General features: G+C 32.1%; 4 protein-coding genes across 11 annotated transcripts; 2 read left to right on the top strand and 2 right to left on the bottom strand.

Annotated features, from left to right (window-relative positions):
• The first annotated feature begins 221 nt into the window (after positions 1-221).
• Positions 222-5887, top strand: LOC145963770 (uncharacterized). 2 transcript variants are annotated; one of them, XM_083085992.1, is made up of 6 exons: positions 223-421; positions 590-643; positions 1179-1448; positions 1589-2378; positions 2478-2686; positions 2817-5826. In XM_083085992.1, the coding sequence occupies exons 1-6, from the start codon at positions 326-328 to the stop codon at positions 2883-2885; spliced, it is 1488 nt and encodes a 495-aa protein (XP_082942118.1). In that variant the 5' UTR covers positions 223-325; the 3' UTR covers positions 2886-5826. The 2 variants fall into 2 exon arrangements, with proteins under 2 accessions (XP_082942119.1, XP_082942118.1); XM_083085993.1 differs by lacking the exon at positions 590-643 and having other exon boundaries at positions 222-421; positions 2817-5887.
• Positions 5751-7076, bottom strand: LOC145963773 (mitochondrial import inner membrane translocase subunit Tim13). The gene is made up of 3 exons (XM_083086003.1): positions 6844-7076; positions 6644-6712; positions 5751-6372 (listed from the first exon to the last, which is right to left on the bottom strand). Exons 1-3 carry the CDS (start codon positions 6946-6948, stop codon positions 6274-6276), a joined length of 273 nt encoding a protein of 90 aa, XP_082942129.1. The 5' UTR covers positions 6949-7076; the 3' UTR covers positions 5751-6273.
• A 562-nt stretch (positions 7077-7638) lies between these two features.
• LOC145964635 (uncharacterized) lies at positions 7639-13232 on the top strand. The gene is made up of 3 exons (XM_083087610.1): positions 7639-7696; positions 7820-11961; positions 12716-13232. The coding sequence occupies exons 1-3, from the start codon at positions 7639-7641 to the stop codon at positions 13172-13174; spliced, it is 4659 nt and encodes a 1552-aa protein (XP_082943736.1). The 3' UTR covers positions 13175-13232.
• On the bottom strand, positions 12647-18017 carry LOC145963771 (venom acid phosphatase Acph-1). 7 transcript variants are annotated; one of them, XM_083085997.1, is made up of 7 exons: positions 17913-18017; positions 15535-15809; positions 15352-15465; positions 15040-15253; positions 14563-14771; positions 13850-14191; positions 12647-13690 (listed from the first exon to the last, which is right to left on the bottom strand). In XM_083085997.1, exons 2-7 carry the CDS (start codon positions 15625-15627, stop codon positions 13385-13387), a joined length of 1278 nt encoding a protein of 425 aa, XP_082942123.1. In that variant the 5' UTR covers positions 15628-15809; positions 17913-18017; the 3' UTR covers positions 12647-13384. The 7 variants fall into 7 exon arrangements, with proteins under 7 accessions (XP_082942123.1, XP_082942127.1, XP_082942125.1 ...); XM_083086001.1 differs by having other exon boundaries at positions 15535-15722; XM_083085999.1 differs by having other exon boundaries at positions 15535-15850; positions 17913-18003.
• Positions 18018-18314: the final 297 nt, after the last annotated feature.

Genomic DNA, 18314 nt, shown 5'->3' with positions numbered 1-18314 from the left:
TCTATTATATATTATCTATATATATATAATATTCATTATTTATAATATTTATTAATAAATATCCTTTATATTCAAAATAGGATTATTAAAATTTGAATATAAGCGGGAGTTGCATAAAAATGGCGGACCAATCAAAAGTGGCCAGTCTCTTATTAGAGGGTCTCTAGATCCGCCGACTTAAAGAGAAGAAAATCTCCAGACATCGCGAGGCGGCAAAAGATCCCTAAGCAGAGTCGCATCCGCGAAAAAGTAGACACGCGATGGAAAGCGTAAATATTTACATCTCTTGAGTGTTCGTTGGCGCATTTTTTTTTTATTTGTAATCATGATAGACGGGAACATCTCGATGGAGGAGGACACGGAGTTACGGGACCTGGTGGTCCAGACCCTGGAGAATAACGGCGTCCTCGCCAAGATACGGGTGCGTCCTGGGAAAGCTATGTCGCGTGAAAAAAAAATATATGTACACGAGTTACTCTGTAGGTTAGGCGTGTTTCTTGCGACGAGTAGACGAAAACGATCGCGATTAATTCACGATCCTCCTCCGCTTTTTCGTCGCTTTATCGAGCCTCTTTTATAATGTTCGCAGGCGGAACTCAGGGCGAGCGTGTTCCTGGCACTCGAGGAACAGGATTCGGTTATGGTAGGTGTCGTTCGAGCGTGCCGCAATAAAGCGTAAAAAGAGAGCTTCCTGTTTACAATTCTTTGTGCTCGATCGACCGTAATGGGTTTTCATGCGTGCAAGATACATGCAGGGTGTCTCACTTATAAATAATACACGGACGTTGTATGTGTTACCCCTATTGCATTTATTTTGCACAAAAAGATTGTATTATTTTTTTCATCAAATACTGTACAATCGTTACAATTTTTCATAAATTGTGAACTATATCTAATTATTCAAAAATATATTTTTTAACTTTTAGTATAAGTATGTATATTTATAAATTTCAAAAATAGTAAATTTAACTACTTAGAAGATTTCGTGTAAATATATTGATATGCACGAGATCATTAAAAAGATTAAATTTATAATTTTTGAAATTTTTAAAAGAAAAATCATTTGATATATTAAATGATTGATATATTCATTATTAATAATTAATATATTCATTCACATTAATTATTTGATGTATTAAATTAGGAATGATTTAACAGATTTGAATTGAATGTTTCAGAATCCTGAGCCACTTCTCAACAAAACTGTAAAACAGTACCTGTCTAATTCAGAAGGAAAATTATTGTTTTCCTTGGTTAGGGAGTTCCTAGAATACTTTGGTCTTGATTATACAATATCTGTATATGATCCTGAGACATACTTAGGGAAGGAATATAACTATGCAGGGAGAAATAAGTTGTGCGAAGAATTAGGTATTGATTCAACCGAGCCATTGCTGGGAGAAATACTGAAAAATAGCATCAATGGTGCCTTTAATAGTTCACAGAAGGTATTTTCTTTTTAATCGAGTTGATTATTTTGATATAATGAATTATAATATTGCAGAATATTTCATCTTGTAATATTTAATTATCTTGAATACCTTAATAATATTTTTGTTACTTTGTTATTACGGGTTTTTTTTTACAGAATAAAAGTAGCAAAAAACACGATGAGACAGACGAAGCGTCGACACATTTTGCAAATGCGACGTTTGAAGTGTCTGTTCCCAAAATAATACACAATGAATCCGTGTCGTCATCGAACGATAATGATTTCTCCGAAAAGTTGGAGAGTTTCTCCGAACAGAGTCCGAAAGTTCCAATAAACGTGACAATAACGGACAAAAAATGCAAAGATCTGCCGACTGACGCCGACGTTTTAACAGATACGTCGAATTGTGATAAGCGTCAATCTTCTCTCAGGGAGAACACAACGGACATTGATAATGGAATTGAAGGTAACAGGAACAATAATGTAAATTTTGATAAAAGCACGACAAGTCTACACGACGCATGCATGACGATGAACGATGCACAGGAGACTGATAATACCGTTACATCAAATCGAATAAATCCATTCAATAAATCCGAGTCCTTAATTAAGTTTGATGACTCTATAGTGATCGACACACAAGCAAATCAAAAAGATATAACTAAACAAAACAGTATAAATAGTTTGGAGTTAAGCATAGAGAATAATGTACAAAGTAAGAGACCGATTAACGCGGGAAATAACTTGAGCAAAACTATATATTTTGACGAGATTATCGTCGATGGTGAGCGCAAAATCGTTAGTACAATGAATGAAGCCAAGCCTTTTTTAGAAAGCTTGCCAACTATAAATCAAAAAACTAATTCTATATTTGGTGATTTACCTCCATTGAATGGTAAAAAGGCCAACATCAATGATCTTAAGGAATTAATGGATATTAGTCTTGGTAAGTTATAAAAATATAATAATAGATATATGTATATTTTTTCATATAATATGTAGTATGCTAATTTTACAAAAATATTAAAGAAATACATTTTTGCAGCTGCAGATGTTATAGATAATTACGAAGAGGATTTTGTGTCCTCTGCATCAGGTAGTGCAAACGAACAAAGTCCCTGTAAGGAACCAGACAAGACAGATAATCCAGTCAAGTTACAAATGAAAAAAGAGGAAAAATCTCAAAGTGCCCGTAGTGAAGATTTAAGTGAGGAAATCGAAGAAGTGGACGAAATCTTAAGTAGTACTTCCTGCGTAAGTAGACAAAATTTAAATTGACGCGATCACAAAAGGGAGGATGACACTGTTACAATTGCAACTACATATATATTTTTCTCCCGCATGAATTACATAACTATATACATATAGAATCGTTATATTTTAGCTCGAAGATACAAATACGGATAAGAATATATCAAACTTTACGACTGGTATTACCGCGGATTATACATAGAAGAAATGTAATTTTCAATCGTCGCTACACAGATCCTTTGTAAGAACTGTAAAAAGATGTTACTCTTATATGTAACATTGGTGAGATTGATACTCTATTATTAGGGCATCGCGAATATCCACGCCGTCTACTGTAAGAGTTTGTAGAATTGAATTTATAGTTTCTGACAAAGGCACTGCCAAGCTGTGGCTCAATACTTATAAGTTGCGCTGCAAAAAGGAACGTAGAAGGAAAATGTCTGAATGCACATTTCAATACAGACGATACAATATTTTTGTATAGTTTGTAAAACTAAGCAATGTTCCGAAACTGTCATAGTTCATAAAATATGTATATTCAAACAAGCATCATTGATCTTTTTTCATAGATCATTTGAGATATTACATAATGAGAAAAAGAAATATGATCAGTTATAAATAAGCATTTATATATAAAATGTATTTTTTAATTATTTATTACGTAAAAGGAGAATATCTTTTGTAGTATTTATTATAACATGCTAACAAAGAAAACGGAAAAGTATATGAGAAATTATATTGTCACATATATGCAATTATGAGAGAAAAAAATGGCAATATTTTATCAAAGTTTTTATTTTATATTTCTAAAAAAAATAATATTGACAATGTTGAATATATGTTGAAATAAATTTATTTCATTTAACTTCAGACAGGCTACCTTCTACGTTATATAAAAAATATGCCTAGTATTATTACTCATACAAGCATATTATACAAGTTATGATAATTTAAATATTAGAGAAGAGTCAAACGCGAAGTTACTGCTTCTTTAGTAACTTAGTTATATTTTTCTCCTTTTTTTTTCCTTTTTTTTTTAGAAAATCTCTATTAGCATTTTGTTGTGTTTACTGAAATATCTTTATTCTTAATTTTATGACTGAACATCGTCCATTACCTCATTTATATAAAGATATGATATTGTAACAATATCAGGAAATCGTCCGTCTAGAAATGGATTGCCTAAAAAATCCATCAAATTATTTTTTCGAACATAATGGTGCTAAATGTTTGAAACTAAAAACTTATTTATGAGAGTTAACATTATCTAAGGAAAAAGAAAAAAAGATTAGATGCTTATATATTTTCTTGCATCTATGATTCGCAGGAAATTATAATTAGTGAAAGCTATAGATTAGAACACTAATTTTCAGAAGACATTAGAACATTAATTCCAACTCCAATCGAAAAGAAAAAAAGAAACACTTATGGATATTTTGTGACTTCTCCATATAAAATGCAATAACTAAGTACAACTCAAGGTGGATCAATTAAATGCTTGACAAATCAAAATCTTTTTGTAAAAAATATATAGCCAGCCAGCTTTATACAAAAGAATTTTTATTGACGGCTAGTAATATTATCGTTATTAAAAAAATTATGTCTGGTTCGAACAAAGGAATTCCGTCGTTTAGATAACTTTGAATTCAGCAAAACTGAATAGTATTCGTCATATAACAATTTAGATGTTAATGACGAATTATCAAAGAAATATTGTGCTCAAGTACTTGCAGCATTTTTTACTACATACCTGTATAATACTGTATTTAATTATTGCTCTACACTATACATATATACATATACACATGTATATTTATGAATTATCACATTCGACATAAATGTTGCGAGATAAATGTTTATTTTGATAGCGATCACACTCATACACGGTAACGGAATCGCTTAGTTCGAACTGCCATTTATCCCGATTAATATATATTAAAGAAAAAACCAACAGAGGTGTATTCCTGTGGCCAATCAGCGTGGTTACATTCTATTATCGATACACAATAATTTTACAAAGAATGGGATTCAGGACTGCATTTGAACATTCCTACACTCTATAATCTAGAAGATAGATACATTCCATTGTTACTAAGATAGTCGTTGCATTGTTACCATTAGCAAGCACGTTTACAGGTATAAGTATTTCTCATAGACTGTAAGAAAGAGTAATTTAAGGAGCATTTTATATATTCACTGCAAGAACAATTACAGAGGTTTTACTTGAATTCTCAAAGAAACATGCAACAAATTTTTAAAATTATTAATGGAATTGATTGCAGGGTATGTGCGGACATTTCTATTTATGTGACTCTTAAGGACTTTGTTTAACTGTAGGACGGTATATTTAGATTATATGTTGCTTATATATCTCTTTTGTTGTCATCTTTATTTTTTTGTCTTGTTTTTTCTTTTTTAATTCTTTTTCTTTTTTTGCATCTCTGATTCATTTGTAACATAGATATCTAAAAAATGCTTAAGTATTATGATTATGATTAAAATTTTGGAAGATGCTATTAACACATGCAAACTATTTGCAATACTTCCTATAATATGCTTTTAACTGTATTTATTTATACTCGGGGATCAGTAATCTTCTTTTGATATGCTGTTATTTGACACAGTTTTTATGAGAAAAACATATCCGATACACACAAGTAATACATTAAATGAAGTAATAATTTTATTATGAAAAATGCATGCAGATATAAAACACAGTGGTGTTTAAATGCACATTTAATGGAGTGACAAGCTCGATACTTTCGGGATAGATAAATAGGTAACTATAGTCATAGTTATTTATAATCTACAGTTTGAAATTTCACGCAAACAAAGTATTAATAATAATATATATGATATAATCTGCTTTATATTTCTCTATAATATCATGGTCGCAGATAATTATTTTGTAACCACGTTGAAACATTGGTAGCTATACCGTGCCTTTTAGTGTATATGAAATAATTATAAAGAATGCAAAAATATATAAGAATACTGTGGAATATTGTGGGTTTTACAAAACACCTATGTTACTTATTTATGATTTTGAAGTAATGATGTAATAATATGTATTCAACACACATGTATATGTTATTTATTTTATAAAGATTTTTCTCTTTTGCAATTGTCTACTTTTTTTTTTCATTAATTTACACTCCTACAAAGACAGCTTGTTCCATTATAGTTGTCATAACAATAAGCATTCTGTGTATTTCTTTACAGCATTTTAACAAAGATATTTTTATTACTACATAAAATATGTAATATAATTATACACTTTGTAATAAAGTAATTGAGCCTCTCTCTCTCTCTCTTTCTCTCTGCATTTTTTTAATTACAGATAGCGACATTATGTTACAAGTGTATTTTAATTGTATCGTACATAATTTACAGTAGTATATTATATCAATTTTTCATGTGAAAAATGATAATGTATTATGCTTCACTGTTCATGAACTTCATACTTTTTGTATGAATTTCGTATAAAAAAAAGTATGTAATAACTAATGAACACTATATGACCCATTGATTGTGCCATTAAATGACAGTATGGATACCAAATAACAATACATTTTCATGAATTTTTATATTTACAATCTATTGCGCTCTCTTTGGATTCGCTCACCATATGTTTTTGATATGAGATTAAAAGAGTCCATGTATCGATCCATGCACATTGCTATGCATTTCTGTAAACAAATCAGCCAGTTTCAGTGCAAGTAAGAGAACGACAAAAATATCATTGGTCTAAGTAAGAATCAATTGTATCGATACATTGTTTTGGAAGAATTGATAAAAATTCATACTGCAAGAGAGAGAAATAATAAGTTTCTAATACAAATGATGATTCTCTCTACCATCGCAAAATTTAGAGAATTTAATTCTGAGGATTTAAAAGGAATTCTTATTCTTGTGAAGATTTTTATCATATTTCTGAAGTCAGACGTTTTGAAAATTCACCTGTTCCGAGGTATCCAGCGAGGTGCCCGGCTTGCTTATGCACTTTTTAAAACACTTTTCCGTAATTCTCTGCAAATAAGCAAATAATAAAAACATGCAACATTCAGTCAGTCGATGTCACCTGATGTGACATTGCTATCGACAAATTTAAAAAAAAAAAATACTTAAAAATTAAATATTTAAAAGCGTAATGGAGATACCGTGAGCAGTTCCTGGGCATTGGCGATTGCCATTTGATGTTTCACTTGCTGCATCAGCTCTTCCCGCTGCGAGCCCGTCAAATTTCCCGGCGTCAGCGCGTCCATTCTTGAAATTTCGCCGGGTTATGTCGCGAATGACAAGATTAAAAAATTTACGAGAGCCCTGCGTCGACTATCTCCCATAGGACTTTACGGACCGCACTAACCTCACCCCCCTGGTTACGCTACACAAGCGAGAACACGTGCCTCGAGCCCCGTTTACAACGATACTTCATTGCAACGTGCGTGATTTTTTTTTTGAACGTGATTGGTTGACAACAATCCAATCGCATTGCGCGGAAAGAACTTGTACGTCAGCCATTGGCCGCATTCAGCAATCGAACGTGATTGGTCTCTACTTTCAGGCCCGGCCAATCAGCGTCGAATTACATCGGAAAATCTAGTAATATTGCCCAACTGTTGAGTCCGAAGTTGAATTATAAGCTTGACGCCATTTGCAAAATTCAAATCCATTTCTCGAGTTCTTATACTTTACTTTTTCCTTTAAAAGAGAAGATTCGGTGAGTCAATCAAGCGCGGAAAGATTGAAATAGATTAAATTCACATCTCAAATTGCGATAAATTATTAGGAGCGATGATAAGCGCAAGAGAGAAGGAGAAGTGAAGAAATCAGCAGAAAACTGAAACGGTAAGTATTTGCAATCGCATTGTCGATATATTATATAATTTACTGAGCAATTTTCTCTTGCCTTTATAGAGATTAAAAAGTCAGATATTCAGATTCTTCTAAAGGAGATGAGTATGTTTCAAAAAGCAGTAGAGGAATCTCGTAATGATGATCAAATCCCGCATGGTAATGACCCGGATAGTTTAAAAAAAAATATCCGCACGCAAAGGAATTAATTTTATTCGAAATAGAAATTATTATTATTTTCTGTGCGTATTAAAGGAATAATTAAAACATCACTTATTTTAGACTGTACTCTGCCTCGCATCAACAGTAAGAAACAGACATTGCTAGAAGGAGATTCTACGCCCGTCCATACGAACATTGGCAACGAAGGCTCTGCGCACAATAATTATATCTGTCGTTGCAAAGATCTTTCAGAAATACCGTCGACTATATTTCCACCGTTTTATAGGAAGGTACCCAGTTTTATAGGACAACATACGTGTGAATTGAGTTTTATTCAGGCTATAGTTTGGCTGAAATCCGTTACTACTTGCATATCTCAAATACCAGTCGAGAAATTGCAACAGTTATTTGATAAGCAACGCAACATGTGCGATAATTATAATTATGATAAAAATGAAGATAGCAAAGATGTTCATGTTGAACTGTCATTAACACCTCGTGTAAATAAAACTCCATCAGTACACGAGATGCTCAACTACAGTGAATCCATATCGTCGAGTTTTAAGAGTATTTTCGATTCCCCATGTAATATTGTATCTCCAGTGATTTATGATAAATATAAATTAGATATCGAATCTGAAAATACACAAAGCGAAACGGTCAGCTTAGTATCCTCTTCGAGAGATCGAAATGAGTCAATCGCAGAGCTTTCGAAATTAGAAACAGGTACTGATTATGTCATGATAAATCAAGAAGAAAGGAAAACACCTTTATCAAAATCTTATATAACTCTGGATTTAAGTGAAGATTCCTTGCTAGATTTGAGTGATTTAATTGAGGAATATGATGATGTGCAAAAGCATCAAAGTTTTGAATACGAAGAGACGTCATCGAAACATTCCAATAAACGAGTAAATAATGAAATTATCGAAGACGAAAATACTTCAAAGAATGATGCTGGCATTTCGAATGAACATAGATCCGTTTTACCAGCAAGATCTCAATCCATCGAGTCAATTTTTCAATATTATGATATGAAATGCACACCATTACCAATAAGCCAATATGATGTAATTGGCAAAATGGGGATGCCAGATTCACACAATTCCACTAATTTTACTAACTATTTAAGTAACATAAATTTTTCTCAAATAATTTCTCCAGTTTCCTGTAAGACACCTCGGGAGCAGAACAATGCCAACAATCTTCAAACCGATCGAGTGCAATCGAAAGCTTTACATGATTGTAATGACGACAATTTCCAATATCAAATTGACGATAACAGTCTATGTACGATGAGCGATTCTAGCACTGCTGAAAAAGAGGATCATGACAGTGCAAACAGTACATCAAAAATTGAGACACTTAATTACGACACCGCGATAACAACAAAATCCACTACCGCCAATAAGTGCATATCAATTGCTAATATCGAGCATCATTATAATCTGCGACCTCACAAGAAGAAAAAAGATACGGCCTCTCCTTCAGTGATACAGAAACCGGTACGTAAAAGACGACTTTCTGCTAAAAAGCAATCTTCGTCAAAAAAGCGCAAGTTGCAATCTCCGAAGAATCTCACAAAGAACAACAATTTTCAAACTGATCGAGTGCAATCGAAAACTTTATATGATTGTAATGACGACATTTTCAAATATCAAAATGATAACAGTTTGTGTACATCGATGAGCGATTCCAGCACTGCTGAAAAAGAGGATCATGATAGTGCATACAGTACATCAAAAATTGAGACACTTAATTATGATACTGCAATAACAACAAAATCCACTAATAAGTGCATATCAGTTGCTAATATTGGGCATCATTATAATCTGCAATCTCCCAAGAAGAAAAAAGAAACAACTTCTCCTTCATTGATACAGAAATCGGTATGTAAAAGACGACTTTTTGTTAAAAAGCACTCTTCACCAAAGAATCACAAGTCGCAACCTGCGAAGAATCTTACAAAGAACAACAATTTTCAAACCGATCGAGTACAACCGAAAACTTTACATGATTGTAATGACGACGTATTTAAATATCAAAATGGTAATAATTTATGTACATCGATGAGCGATTCCAGCGCTGTTGGAAAAGAGGATTATGAGGATTATGATAGTGCATACAGTACATCAAAAATTGAGACACTTAATTACGACATCGCGATAACAACAAAATCCACTACCGCCAATAAGTGCACATCAATTGCTAATATCGAGCATCATTATAATCTGCGACCTCACAAGAAGGAAAAAGATACGGCCTCTCCTTCAGTGATACAGAAACCGGTACGTAAAAGACGACTTTCTGCTAAAAAACAATCTTCGGCAAAGAAGCGCAAGTTCCAATCTCCGAAGAATCTCACAAAGAACAACAATTTTCAAACCGATCAAGTACAACCGAAAACTTTACATGATTGTAATGACGACGTTTTTAAATATCAAAATAATTTATGTACATCGATGAGCGATTCCAGCGCTGTTGGAAAAGAGGATTATGAGGATTATGACAGTGCATACAATACATTGAAAATTGAAACACTTAATTACGACACCGCGATAACAACAAAATCCACGACCGCCAATAAATGCATATCAATTGCTAATATTGAGCATCATTATAATCTGCGATCTCAGAAGAAGAAAGAAAAAACGGCCTCTCCTTCAGTGATACAGAAATCGGTACGTAAAAGACGACTTTCTGCTAAAAAGCACTCTTCGTCAAAGAAGCGCAAGTCGCAATCTGCGAAGAATCTCACAAAGAAGAACAATTTTCAAACCGATCGAGTACAATCGAAAACTTTACATGATTGTAATGACGACGTTTTTAAATATCAAAATAATTTATGTACATCGATGAGCGATTCCAGCGCTGTTGGAAAAGAGGATTATGAGGATTATGACAGTGCATACAATACATTGAAAATTGAAACACTTAATTACGACACCGCGATAACAACAAAATCCACGACCGCCAATAAATGCATATCAATTGCTAATATTGAGCATCATTATAATCTGCGATCTCAGAAGAAGAAAGAAAAAACGGCCTCTCCTTCAGTGATACAGAAATCGGTACGTAAAAGACGACTTTCTGCTAAAAAGCACTCTTCGTCAAAGAAGCGCAAGTCGCAATCTGCGAAGAATCTCACAAAGAAGAACAATTTTCAAACCGATCGAGTACAATCGAAAACTTTACATGATTGTAATGACGACGTTTTTAAATATCAAAATAATTTATGTACATCGATGAGCGATTCCAGCGCTGTTGGAAAAGAGGATTATGAGGATTATGACAGTGCATACAATACATTGAAAATTGAAACACTTAATTACGACACCGCGATAACAACAAAATCCACGACCGCCAATAAATGCATATCAATTGCTAATATTGAGCATCATTATAATCTGCGATCTCAGAAGAAGAAAGAAAAAACGGCCTCTCCTTCAGTGATACAGAAATCGGTACGTAAAAGACGACTTTCTGCTAAAAAGCACTCTTCGTCAAAGAAGCGCAAGTCGCAATCTGCGAAGAATCTCACAAAGAAGAACAATTTTCAAACCGATCGAGTACAATCGAAAACTTTACATGATTGTAATGACGACGTTTTTAAATATCAAAATAATTTATGTACATCGATGAGCGATTCCAGCGCTGTTGGAAAAGAGGATTATGAGGATTATGACAGTGCATACAATACATTGAAAATTGAAACACTTAATTACGACACCGCGATAACAACAAAATCCACTACCGCCAATAAGTGCATATCAATTGCTAATATTGAGCATCATTATAATCTGCGATCTCAGAAGAAGAAAGAAAAAACGGCCTCTCCTTCAGTGATACAGAAACCGGTACGTAAAGAACGACTTTCTGCCAAAAAACAATCTTCGTCAAAGAAACGCAAGTCGCAACCTGCGAAGAATCTCACAAAGAAAGAAAAGAAAAATAAAGATGGGACGATCTCTGCCAATTTGTTGAACTTTACTATAGAAAGTGAATTGTTGAATTCAGAACATGTAATTCTCACATCAGTCAAGGTAATCCTTTTGACGCTTTGTGACAAGAGAACAGCGCAAAAATACGCTTTACATAGATGTTGGAAGGATAGTTTGGAAGAGCAAGCTATAAACACGGTGTTGAATGTAGCGGACGTTCTTAGAAAGGAGAAGAAACCTGATGTATGCGTAAAAGAAATCGAAAAGACGATAATCGAAACCTTGGATGAGATGATAACAAGTCTAGAATTAAATGAGGTACGTCATATTGTATGTATCTATTATATTGACGCATTCTTTCTTTATACAGGGTGTCCCAGACCACCCGTATACCCCTTTTAAAATGAAAATAAATGGCTTTTATCAAAAATCGCGAACAATTTTTAAATAAATCGGGTACGCTCTATCAAATGGTGATATTTTCAATTTTTGATTCCGACCGGAAATACGCCATCCGGATCGGAAGTTGAATTTTTTTAGGAGAACATGGTACTTTTTATCACAGATTCGAATTGTACGTGAAAAAATAAGAAACTTTTGTATCAAACGTTTTTTCTAAAAGTGCCTCTGTCAACCTTAAAATTGACCTTGAAAGTAACTGTGATGAAATAATGAACTTTCAATTTTAAGATTGACAGAGGCACTTTCAGAAAAAACGTTTGATACAAAAGTTTCTTATTTTTTCATGTACAATTCGAATCTGTAATAAAAAGTACCATGTTCCCCTAAAAAAATTCAACTTCCGATCCGGATTGCGTATTTCCGGTCGGAATCAAAAGTTGAAAATATCACCATTTGATAGAGCGTACCCGATTTATCTAAAAATTGTTCGCGAATTTTGATAAAAGCCATTTATCTTCATTTTAAAAGGGGTGTACGGGTGGTCTGGGACACCCTGTATATGTACAGGTATGTTATAATAAGCAATACGTACACATATACATATATGCATTATATATATTATATATATTAGAATAAATAACAATAATAATAATAATATTCTTTTTTCTAGACATTCACATGGATATATCGCATACAAATAATTCTACAGTTTCGCAGCCTGTTGTCGATATGCGTCAAAACAATCAATTATCTGATTGCAATGTTACAAGCGCTCCAACAAGTGCTGATCGACGCAACGATGGAAATCGAACGAACTGTAGAAATCGAAATTGATCAGTTATACTTGGTATGTTATACGCTAGATATAGCTCTACGAACATATCGTACATTAGTACCGAGGGACAAACAATTTCAACGTGCAGAAAACGCGATACTTTACGTCGGAGATCTTTGGAAGATGCGATATAGGATTGAAAACGAGGAACTGGAAGCCAGCTTCGATCTGGATGCTACTGAGAAACGATGGATGAACGTATTAAAAACGTTTACAGAAACGTCCGTGAAACATTTGGTACAATTCACCAACGTTTCGTACTCGTTATATCACGATATATTAATTTCAACTTAACATTAGTATGACATAATACTTCTAACGTGCGACTCGTTGTGTTAAAGAGTTACATTTGGTTTCTTCTTCTTATATTCTTCTAGTTTAACAATTAAAAAATATTTATTTTATATTCTTTTATAAAGTTTTATATCATTATTAATAATTATATAATTATTAATTAATTATATATCATTAATTTAATAATAAGTTATATTATGTAAAAGCTTTCTACTGTAGGTAGAAATTATCTCTAAACGTTAAAACGCATATATAGTATAATAAGATAAAACTTAATACTAATTTCTCGCTATCACAGGAAGCGGATCCACTATGATTCGAAGTATCGGTTTCTTTATTTTCTCCTTGGTCTTCCATTTTCGTAAGGTTCTTGACAGGCCAGCCGCATAAAGATACTGAATTCTCCGGTATCGAATCGAAAGCAATATTTATTAAGGTCTGCAGTGGGCATATCTCGGTGCAGTTTGGTAGAATCAGAGAGATCGTCGTGCCATCGATACCGGTGTAATAATTAATCTGAAATAATTTCAATATTATTTAAAATTTACGCGAGAATAATTGTTGTCACTTACATATTTAGAAATAAAATGATAAATTCTTGATTCGGCGGAATAGTAAAAGTAAAATGAAATAATAAATAATATATGTAAAAAGAGAATAAAGTGTAAGTGTTACCTTAATTTCGTAAATATCTGTCTCGTTATCGAAGTATAATTCGAATATCAATGCTGCCGCTTCGTTAGGTATATGAGGCGACCAGAGATTGAGATTCTTCAAAACCCCAACAATATTTCTTTCGTCGCCGCTATACAATATTATTTTTCGGTCCTTTGATAAATCGCCTATTTTGTACTTTAACAAATTGCCGATAATCTCTTTTAGAAAAGTTCCACCGTTGAGCTGCTTTTGCAGAGGAGTCGTCGAAAAAAGGTCATATTCTAGTAAAGTGATATCGTACATGGCACCGTCGGGAAATATATCTCTCGCCCAATTGGGCAATGTTTTATTTTGATCAGCCTGAGAAGAAATTTTTATTATCATATAAAATCGCGCGGTATTATACTGACAAAGTGTAATTTACAATAATGTAGTTATCTTCTGTACGTATTAACATTTTTAACATTTTTAGAAGATTAAAATTTATAGTAAAAAAAAAAGAGAATTTACAAATCTTTCCCTTTAAGATTAATAAGTTAGAATCTTAGCAATTTTATTTGTGAAATATTATTTAAAAGGTATCATTTAAGTGTTTGAAGAAGCATTATTTATTATTATTATTTAAAAGGATGTTAATATAATTAAAAGTATTATTTAGGAAAATACATGGTTCGTTCAACTTCTTAAAAAAAATTCACTAATTTTGATTTGATTTTATAGTCCATTCTCACCATAGTTTCTAAAGCAGCATATAAGAGTACCACGTCCGTTGGCGTGCTAATATTTCTTTCAGTATGTCGGGAAAGATAATCGAACAAAAGTTGATACTGTTCAGTCATCTTCTGCGTTTCAGCTCTTCGCAACACTTGGTCCATTTCTAAAGTGAAATTTGGACACAGAAAACCCAGGAGCAACGTGTCGTCCTTCAGTTCCTTCAGTTCTACGAAAATTAGTCATTTATTATATAATAATAAGCCGTATTTTAAGTACACAAATATTCAATTCGGAGTAATCAAATCAGTATTTCATATTATCATTTATTTATATACATTACTCCACTTTTTTATATAATAAAATAAATAGAATAAATATGATAATTTAAAAGAGTATAAAAAATAATTTATTATGTGCAAATATGTATTTTAATTTTTTATTTGAAAAATTATTTCGTGCTAATTAGCGAGAAACTTTTCGATTGATTTACTAACCGCTCGGTATCGGCTGCCAATTGAGGCCTTCGAGCCATATTTGATTCGTCGCGGGTGGCCACAAGCCGGCATTGACAAGTTGGGCGGATAATATTGATAATGCATACTCTGTCGTGCGCATCTTTGTAATCTCGGACATATACATGTGTCCTAAAAATTCATTGTATCTCTCGCGTAGATATACCCCGAGATTATACATGTTGAGATTTGCCTTCTGTTCAAGAACAACACAAACAATAATCAATTTTTTAATTAAATATGCATTCTATTCATATATATATATTGGAAATTATTAATTATTATCATACGTACTAATGACATGTTCATCGTGGCGGAAGTAAAGTATTTATACGACAAGATTTCCGGGATGTCTATATCGTTTCTCCCCTCATCTTCCCTTGGCGCATACAATTTATGCGCGAACAACTGCGATCATACAACATATCGGTCTTATTGTGTCTTTAATTATCTCTACACTCAAAAATTTTTACTTACAACGTGCAGCAATTTTAGTTCTGGCACAGCTAGACTAGGAATTACGAAGATGCATAATGCGAGTTTAACGCAGGCGAAATGTAGCCCATTCATTTTTACACGTCTCTTCTTTCGGAAGATGTAGATATATATATATATATATGTGTACAATATTTTGCAATTGTATAAATCTAGTGATCAATACGTATCTGACAGAGAAGACAGCCGGATAAGCGAAGCTCTGAATTGTTTATCAACAATGATGAATATGACTCGCGAACATAAGAACCCTATGTCTGAAGAATTTCGCAAGTAAATCAATCATCAAGTAAAATATCTACGATACAAATATAAGAGTAAACGAGAAGAATCGTAAGTAACAAATTAAACTTTGTTTACGAGTCAGAAATAAGCAAAGTTACTTTCTCTTTTTTTTTTTGATATCCTCATGTCGAATTTCAGTCGTAATAAATTGATAGCTCTCCTATTTTCTCGGAATATTTCATAGAGAATTTTGAATTGGCATATGTGTATGTTCTTATTTTATTTTAATAACTTTTCCTCTTTATTTGAATAATTATATTTAGAGATGAAGGCTGAACGACACAAAGATGTATTTGTGGTCATATAATTCGAGATAAGGATTTTCCTCCTTCACGTCCACATCCGTAAGGACAATCGGCCTGTTCCGCAATGCTTCCGAAGGGTGTGAGTAACCGTGACCGCTTTTATCCGCGTCTGACTGATAAACGTAGAGTTATCAGAGCGCGTATGAATAATTAAGACACACGCGATAAACTAACGCGATTTTTATGACATTTTCTTTCACTTTCTTTATCGTCACTGCATGCACAACATGATTATTTTAATCTAATTAGCCACATTTGAGATTTTTGTAAATTGCACGTGTAATTAATAATTTATTTACTTACTATTACTTTTTTTGTGGATAATACAGTATTTTTTTAAATTATCGATTTATTTATTTATTTATTTTTTTTTTTGCTAATCGATTTGATAAGACTTGATTGATATATTTTACATGTTGGAGAGAGAGAGAGAGAGAGAGAGAGAGAGAGAGAGAGAGAGAGAGAGAGAGGGGAGATGGATAATCGAATACAAAAATTATCGAAATATTAACGAGTTTCACATTGCATGCAAGATACTTAAACAAACACGCAAATCTGAGACATTAATCATTAATTTAAAAAACTTGAATTTATAATGAAAAAATTAGCAACTTAAAGGATCTCGTAAAGAAATCACTGTACGCACTTCTCTTCGTTAACTCACGATTTAAATGATAGCATTTGATTCTTCACGTTTCCTTTCCTTGAAGAAACTGAATAAACACCAAGTGATTCGAATCTACCTTACCTCTTGATTTTGCGTATCATCCTATTTGCTTTCATTTATGTTTGCATGACGATAACAATTAAATGACTCGACCGAGACACCAGATAAATACTGGAACTTATTCGATTTAATAAACACGAATTACGATCCAGAAAAATGGAATTTAGTAAGATACATTCAAGGAATTACGATAAATTCGTACACATATGCCAATATATTACTCTCAAATAAGTTGTCTCGTAAAACTATAAACAAAGCTTAATAATTTCTTAAAAGAATTTGAATAACTCCCAATAATAATTTAATTTAATGCTCCAATATTAAATTTAAATAACTAATAATAAATGTTCCCAAATATAATTTTAGATACAAAAGATAATTATTTAATTATTTTACAATCGAAGAATTATAAAATTAAGGAATGATAGAATTTTTTAAAATAACTAACAATTTGTATATAATACTAATATAAGAGGCACAATCACATATATTTTTAAGAGAGAGAATATCTATTTATACAATAAATTTTGAGTCATGAAAATTTTTTGTTAATAGTTATAATGAAAATCAAATATTAAATAAATATAATAATTACAAAAAGACATAGATTAGAGTTATAGACTGTTAGATATAAAATGTATAGTTACAATACTTTTGCATATTATACGAATTATATACATTTGCAAAAAATGCAGAATTTGCAGTTTCAATAAAATTCATGCTTCTTATTTGTGATCTTGATAATCATTAATATCCTGAGGAAAGAGAGTGCAAAATAAGTACAATAAGATTCTTTTAATTTTAAAAATTAATAAAAATTTCAATATTCTTCTCTTTTTGAAAAAAAACATCGCACTGATAAATTATTTATTATATATTAGTTAATTAAAAATTAAATATTTCATGATCATATTGGAGCATCAAACTAAATTATTATTAAATATAATTGAATAATTATATACGTAGTATTTCATGACACTCTCTCTTATAATAATGTGATCCATACTTGTATAATAATGATATACGAATATATATCTGCTTACATATTAATTCATACGTAGGTATGTCGTCGTTTTATCTGTATTGATGTTACTCCGTGAACACATGTGATTCGCTCCGTAACACATACCGCACATAGCATATGCGATTACATCACTAAATACGTAAGCGTAAAAAAAGCGGGATTGACGACGACGATGTTGATTACAATTGGATGATAATACTACGTGTTAATGTCTTACGAAAGTCGCAGTCAAGGCAAAAATAATTTAGATATTTCAAAAGAATTAAACGCTTTAACGATAACGCTGTTTGCATATTGCAATCGCATTTTATCATTGTCGCGATGAAACATTACAATACTGCATATTTCCATCAATTTTTATTTTTTTAAAAAGTACATATATATATATATGTATATATATATATATATATATATATATATA

The sequence above is a fragment of the Camponotus vicinus genome, unplaced genomic scaffold (assembly GCF_025532165.1).
Source record: "Camponotus vicinus isolate PSW18456_S1 unplaced genomic scaffold, iyCamVici1.0 SCAF_13, whole genome shotgun sequence".
Taxonomy (NCBI): Eukaryota; Metazoa; Arthropoda; class Insecta; order Hymenoptera; family Formicidae; genus Camponotus; species Camponotus vicinus.
This window is presented reverse-complemented; position numbering and strand designations above follow the sequence as displayed.

Excerpts from the sequence above, each read along its gene's own strand:
- LOC145963773 (XM_083086003.1), bottom strand. The coding sequence starts at position 6,948 with ATGGACGCGCTGACGCCGGGAAATTTGACGGGCTCGCAGCGGGAAGAG. Across the intron at positions 6,713-6,843 it reads ATGCCCAGGAACTGCTCACG|AGAATTACGGAAAAGTGTTT; the intron begins GTATCTCCATTA and ends GCTTATTTGCAG. Across the intron at positions 6,373-6,643 it reads CGCTGGATACCTCGGAACAG|AAATGCATAGCAATGTGCAT; the intron begins GTGAATTTTCAA and ends ATTTGTTTACAG.
- LOC145963770 (XM_083085992.1), top strand. The coding sequence starts at position 326 with ATGATAGACGGGAACATCTCGATGGAGGAGGACACGGAGTTACGGGAC. Across the intron at positions 644-1,178 it reads AGGAACAGGATTCGGTTATG|AATCCTGAGCCACTTCTCAA; the intron begins GTAGGTGTCGTT and ends TGAATGTTTCAG. Across the intron at positions 2,379-2,477 it reads ATTAATGGATATTAGTCTTG|CTGCAGATGTTATAGATAAT; the intron begins GTAAGTTATAAA and ends ACATTTTTGCAG.
- LOC145963771 (XM_083085997.1), bottom strand. The coding sequence starts at position 15,627 with ATGAATGGGCTACATTTCGCCTGCGTTAAACTCGCATTATGCATCTTC. Across the intron at positions 15,254-15,351 it reads CCACGATGAACATGTCATTA|AAGGCAAATCTCAACATGTA; the intron begins GTACGTATGATA and ends GTTCTTGAACAG. Across the intron at positions 14,772-15,039 it reads TTGGCAGCCGATACCGAGCG|AACTGAAGGAACTGAAGGAC; the intron begins GTTAGTAAATCA and ends TAATTTTCGTAG.
- LOC145964635 (XM_083087610.1), top strand. The coding sequence starts at position 7,639 with ATGAGTATGTTTCAAAAAGCAGTAGAGGAATCTCGTAATGATGATCAA. Across the intron at positions 7,697-7,819 it reads TGATGATCAAATCCCGCATG|ACTGTACTCTGCCTCGCATC; the intron begins GTAATGACCCGG and ends CACTTATTTTAG. Across the intron at positions 11,962-12,715 it reads CAAGTCTAGAATTAAATGAG|ACATTCACATGGATATATCG; the intron begins GTACGTCATATT and ends TCTTTTTTCTAG.